The 6,077-nt window shown below is 43.4% G+C and overlaps 1 protein-coding gene across 1 annotated transcript; it reads right to left on the minus strand.

The window, feature by feature from the left end:
* Positions 1 to 626: 626 nt before the first annotated feature.
* Positions 627 to 2,510, minus strand: LOC121549278 (B2 bradykinin receptor-like). Its single transcript, XM_041861138.1, has one exon. The coding sequence runs from the start codon at positions 2,360 to 2,362 to the stop codon at positions 1,202 to 1,204; it is 1,161 nt and encodes a 386-aa protein (XP_041717072.1). The 5' UTR covers positions 2,363 to 2,510; the 3' UTR covers positions 627 to 1,201.
* Between the last annotated feature and the right edge of the window lie 3,567 nt (positions 2,511 to 6,077).

Here is a 6,077-nt window from a genome sequence, read left to right on the forward strand (position 1 = left end):
CTTGCCAAGGTTATGGTTAGGGTTAGGTTTAGAATAAGGGTTGGGGTAAGGGTTAAGGTTATGGTTAGGGTTAGGTTTAGAATAAGGGTTGGGGTAAGGGTTAAGGTTATGGTTAGGGTTAGGTTTAGAATAAGGGTTGGGGTAAGGGTTAAGGTTATGGTTAGGGTTAGGTTTAGAATAAGGGTTGGGGTAAGGGTTAAGGTTATGGTTAGGTTTAGAATAAGGGTTGGGGTAAGGGTTAGGGTTAGTAGATAATTAGTTGAAATGTTACTGATAGTCTGTAGAGCCTCTACAGATGGATTATCTAAATAAAGTGTTACCGGGAATACTTTAGCCTGAAGTATTGCAGCACAGTGTGGTCTGAGACCAGATGATTGTTGGTGTAAGCAAAGTGCTCAATATATCAGCGTTAGTAGGTGCCATAATAAGTGCCATAATAAGTACTAGTCTTTGTCAACAGAGCACACAGACTACTGAGAAATGGAGCTCTGTTTACTCAAACACGGCATGGATTTCTTTATATCATCACATTATAGTGGACAGCATTTTGATACATACAAAATTTATTTTTATGCAATACAGAAATATTTGCAGCACTGAATTGATAAGAAATACGGAAGTTTAAACCAGAACCTCTTTTAATTTAGTGTCCAAGAAGAAAAAGTAACATGAGCATTTTACAGGACAGTATGACCTTTTACATTTCAATTAGTCAGCAAGTCCCATTCATAGTACTTCTGTAGGAGAATAATGTATCATAATGGCACACTCTATCAAAGTTAAAATGAGCTCTATGACAATACAATACTTCATAGATCACATTTAGATTAATCTTCTACACCAGACAGTCATTATTTAGCGCCTTTATTACAACATAAATCTTTAGGATCGTGCACCCAAATGGAGTCTGTAGCTATTCATAATATTTCTCCATAAATCAACAAATGAATTACAACAGGAGTTAGATAAAGCGAACAAATATTGTAGACAGCCAAATTGACTATTTGCAGTAATAAACCTCTTGATGATTGGGAACAGATTTCTGCCGGTAATTACAAGTCATCTGGATATCCCTGATCACTTTTTCACCTCATTTGATTTCTCAGCAACAACTGACGGAGATCCATTCAGTTTCAAGACAGAACATATTTACAATAAGTAAAAGCAGCTGAAGGTGAAATGTTTGTCTGGATCAGTTCTTTCACAGGACAGACGGAAGTCCAGACAGACAGACTCTCGTCACGTCACAATTTGTTTCACAAGTTGTGCACATTGTATCCTTTGAGTGTCTAGTCTTCCACTGGAGGTGAAATTTAACGTCAGGAAATATTTCTCCTTCAAACCTGCGTTTTAACATTGTCCCGAACACTTCCTTCGCCTTCTTCCGGAAGTGTCTCCCCACAATGACGTACAGGAAGGGGTTGATGGTGCTGTGGGCATACGCCAGGTAGGTGGACAGCTGTACGCTAATGTCCAGAATGTGACCCCAGAGGCACCCTGGCGTGACCTGGAAGTAATCCAGTGTGTCCAGGAAGCGCACCACCTGGTAGGGCGTCCAGCAGATGAGGAAGACCGCGAGGACAGTCAGGACCAGTTGTGTGGCCTTCCTCTCTGACCTCACCCCGGGAGATTTTCTGATCTGACCATCTTTCAGAGTGATCACGATGTGGCGACTGCAGTACGCCACCACTATCGCCGGAAGTAGGAACCCAACCACGTTATTGGTGATGTTGCGCCGGATCTCCCATTCCGGATGGGGGTAGGCCAGGATACAGGCCATCACCCCAGCCGTGGCCACGTATTTCACACTGCGGAAGACCAGGATGGGCAGACTCAGCAGGAACCCCACGATCCATATCCCCAGGCAGATGCGCTTGGCCCAGGCCGCCCTCCGCAGCCGGCTTTGGCACATGGGCCGGACCAGAGCCAGGTAGCGATCGACGCTAACCAGCACCAGGAAGAAAACACTACAGTAGTAGTTCATGGAGATGGCCACGTTGACCAGCTTGCATATGGGCTCGCCGAACTTCCAGTGGTAGCCGTTAGCGATGGTAGTAGCCCAGAAGGGTAGACAGGACACCATGACCAGGTCTGCAGCTGCCAGGTTGCCCAGGTAGACATCAGCCACGGTGCATGGCTTCCTCTGCAGACAGAAGACACAGAGGACCAGGCCGTTGGCCACCATGCCCACCACACTGAGCAGAACCATGTAGACTGGCTGGTAAGAGGAAAGCCAGTCCCAGGCTGCTGTGTAGTTGGTACAGTTAGAGGGGTCCAATTCGGTCCAGTCCAGCTTTGAGTCTGGGCCCTCAGTGGGGAGGAGCCCCTTGGTTGTGTTCAGGAACATTGGGAAACTGGACATAAATAATGTTTTATCTACGTCTTTTTCCCATGTTTTTTCACAAGGTCAAGCATGTTGGAACAATCATTGAACTGCGACATCCTTAGGAAAAAGAGGCAACACATGAGAATCCACCAGTGGAGACTGGTGGGAGGAGCTATAGGAGGAGGGGCTCATTGTAATGGCTGGAATGGAATATATGAAACAGAGTCAAACGTGGCTTCCATATGTTTGATACCGTTCCATTGATTCCATTCCAGCCATTACAATGAGCCAGTCCTCCTATAGCTCCTCCCTCCAGCCTCTGGAAGCCACATAAGGAGTGTTTCCTGCACTCTCCGGTCATACCTATTACTTTTAACAGTGGAAAAGTTCAATACTGGACTTGAATAATGAGAAACAGATACCAGCGTAATGTTTCACTGATGCTCAGGAACCTCTCAAGTCTGCTAACATTTAGTAGACTTTGATTCATTCTGACAATAAAATAATTGTAATGCCATGACTTGTAAGTTGGTCCAATACATAACTGAAGCAATAGCACATTTCAAAACTGTTCAAATAAGCTCAGACCTCTGTTTAGCTTCTGTGTGCATCCTCTGTCTGTGCTCAATGTTCATACAGTATTCCTTTTCCTGACCACAAACATGGCCCATACATTATATGTTGAGGATCCAACAGGTTGTATCCAACGTTTTGCTATTTTTAACTTGGATCTGTTACAATTCAGCCACTCTGAATTATCCTATTCTCCTCACATTATCCTTATCCTCCTTATCCTCCTCACATTCTTAGAATAACTTTTTTTTTCATTTGGCCAACATTTTGCAGGCACCTAATCTAATAAACTTTCCGAAAATAAAACATTGCCGTTAATCATAGTGAAATAACTTTCACCTTTTATCTTTTTCATTCCATGAAGATGCCAAATGGCCTTAATGTTAACTCACCTTATCTCCAGAGCTCTGTACACCTCCTCTGTGTTCATTCCCCATGTATCATCACCATGACCATCTCTGCTCTACTGAAGAGCGTTCTGGGGGGATGGCCGCTCTTATATGAGCCGAACACAGATGATTACAATGTTGTCATTCTGCCGTCCAACACAGACCAGTTTTTTCCCTATGTAGGCCTATTTCTGTCTGGCTCACTGAACAAAAACATAAACGCAACATAAAATAATTTAAAAGATTTTACTGAGTTACAGTTCATATAAGAAAATCAATCAATTGAAATAAATTCATTAGGCCCTAATCTATGGATTTCACATGACTGGGAATACAGACATGCATCTGTTGGTCACAGATACCTTAAAAAAAAAGGTAGGGGCGTGGATCAGAAAACCAGTCAGTATCCGGTGTGACCACCATTTGCCTCATGCAGCGTGACACATCTCCTTCGCATAGAGTTGATCAGGCTGTTGATTGTGACCTGTGGAATGTTGTCCCACTCCTCTTCAATGGCTGTGCGAAGTTGCTGGATATTGGCGGGAACTGGATCACGCTGTCATACACGTCGATCCAGAGCATCCCAAACATGCTCAATGGGTGACATGTCTGGTGAGTATGCAGGCCATGGAAGAACTGGGACATTTTCAGCTTCCAGGAATTGCGTACAGATCCTTGCGACATGAGGCTGTGCATTATCATGCTGAAACATGAGGTGATGGCGGCGGATGACTGGCACGACAATGGGCCTCAGGATCTCGTCACGGTATCTCTGTGCATTCAAATTGCCATTGATAAAATGCAGTTTTGTTCATTGTCTGTAGCTTATGCCTGCCCATACCATAACCCCACCTCCACCATGGGTAACTCTGTTCACAACATTGACATCAGCAAACCGCTCGCCCACACGACGCCATAAGCACTGTCTGCGATCTGCCCAGTACAGATTCATCCGTGAAGAGCACACTTCTCTAGCGTGCCAGTGGCCATCGAAGGTGAGCATTTGCCCACCGAAGTTGGTTACGATGCCGAACTGCAATCAGGTCAAGACCCTGGAGAGGACGATGAGCACGCAGAAGAGCTTCAATGAGACTGTTTCACAATTCTTCGGTTGTGCAAACCCACAGTTTCATCAGCTGTCCGGGTGGCTGGTCTCAGACAATCCCACAGGTGAAGATGTGGAGGTCCTGGGCAGGCGTGGTTACACGTGGTCTGCGGTTGTGAGGCCGGTTGGACGTACTGCCCAATTCTCTAAAATGACATTGGAGGTGGCTTATGGTAGAGAAATGAACATTAAATTCTCTGGCAACAGCTCTGGTGGAAATTCCTGCAGTCAGCATGCCAATTGTACACTCCCTCAAAACTTGAGACATCTGTGGCATTGTGTTGTGTGACAAAACTGCACATTTTAGAGTGGCTTTTATTGTCCCCCAGCACAAGGTGCACCTGTGTAATGATCACTCTTTCATCAGTTTCTTGATATGCCACACCTGTCCGGTGGATGAATTATCTTGGCAATGGAGAAATGCTCACTAACAGGTATGTAAACAAATTTGTGCACAACATTTGAGAGAATTAAGCCTTTTGTGCATTTTATTTCTTCAGCTCATGAAACATTATTGTTTTTCTTATTTTTTATTTAAACTTTATTTAACTAGGCAAGTCATTTAAGAACAAATGAAGAACAACATGGGACCAACACCTTACAATGTTGCGTTGATATTTTTTTTCAGTATATTTGTAATTGAAACCACGACCCACTTATCTTTCCTTGGAGATATTTAATAAGAGCCACATTTACAGTAGGAAGTAAACTGCAGTGTTTTAGATCCATACAAGTGCGGGCAAGTCCATTAGAGAGGTTAACATGTTTAGAATACATTTATCCAGAGTTAAACATTCTCCCATATTTGTTTGATTAAATCTCAGGATACAGTATTTTAGATTGGCTGTGGAGCTTGTCTCAGCTCGCTTTTCACCAAACATGCCAGATTCATTTTCTACAGGGTAAACTAAACATGAAATATACCGTTGAAACACACTGTGTACAGTATGACACTTTCTGTCGTGTTCAATGTAAATTCGGTTGGAAATTCGGACTCTCTTTCCAACATCAGAAAATAAACAGTTTCCACAGAAACCAGCCATGGCTAGGCTACAGGACTGTATTGCACTATAGCAATCAGTCTCCCAAATCTTATTGAACCAGTGGGAACACTGGCCTTTGAATCACCTGAGCCTCTGGGCTTTTTCAGTACAGTACAGCCAGCAAACCCCTGATATAATTTGTTTATCATGTTCGCACAGAAATACTATTAGATTTGGGAAACATTAGGTTCTCTCATTATAAAGCCCGTCATCGTCCTTAAGGTGTTTATGTTATGACCTTGGCCTGCATGTTTACATAGATCTTGGTGAAGGGTCACTACAGGGAGATTACTTTCCATCATTTCTGTGACAGCTTAGCTTTTTAGCTTCTAGGTCATAGTTCTGCAATACAGAAAGAAGAGTGAAAAACATTGATACACATTTTTTTGTGTGTGAGTATTACCCTCTGTTCTCTGTTACATTTCCAGTAGTATCCCCTCATCCTCATTCAGACCGTTCCCCCAAAACAGAGATCTTTCTCGCACAAAAACAGGTTTAACCCTCTGTTGCTTATCTGAACTTTTATTTTTGTACGTGTGAGATATCGATTAGCCACATGGTTGCAGGCTGAAATGGCTAGATGGCTAAATCAATTAGCAAAGAAAAGGAATGAATGGCCAGTGTGCCTCATTCACTTCCTA

The sequence above is a fragment of the Coregonus clupeaformis genome, chromosome 33 (assembly GCF_020615455.1).
Source record: "Coregonus clupeaformis isolate EN_2021a chromosome 33, ASM2061545v1, whole genome shotgun sequence".
NCBI classification, from domain to species: Eukaryota; Metazoa; Chordata; class Actinopteri; order Salmoniformes; family Salmonidae; genus Coregonus; species Coregonus clupeaformis.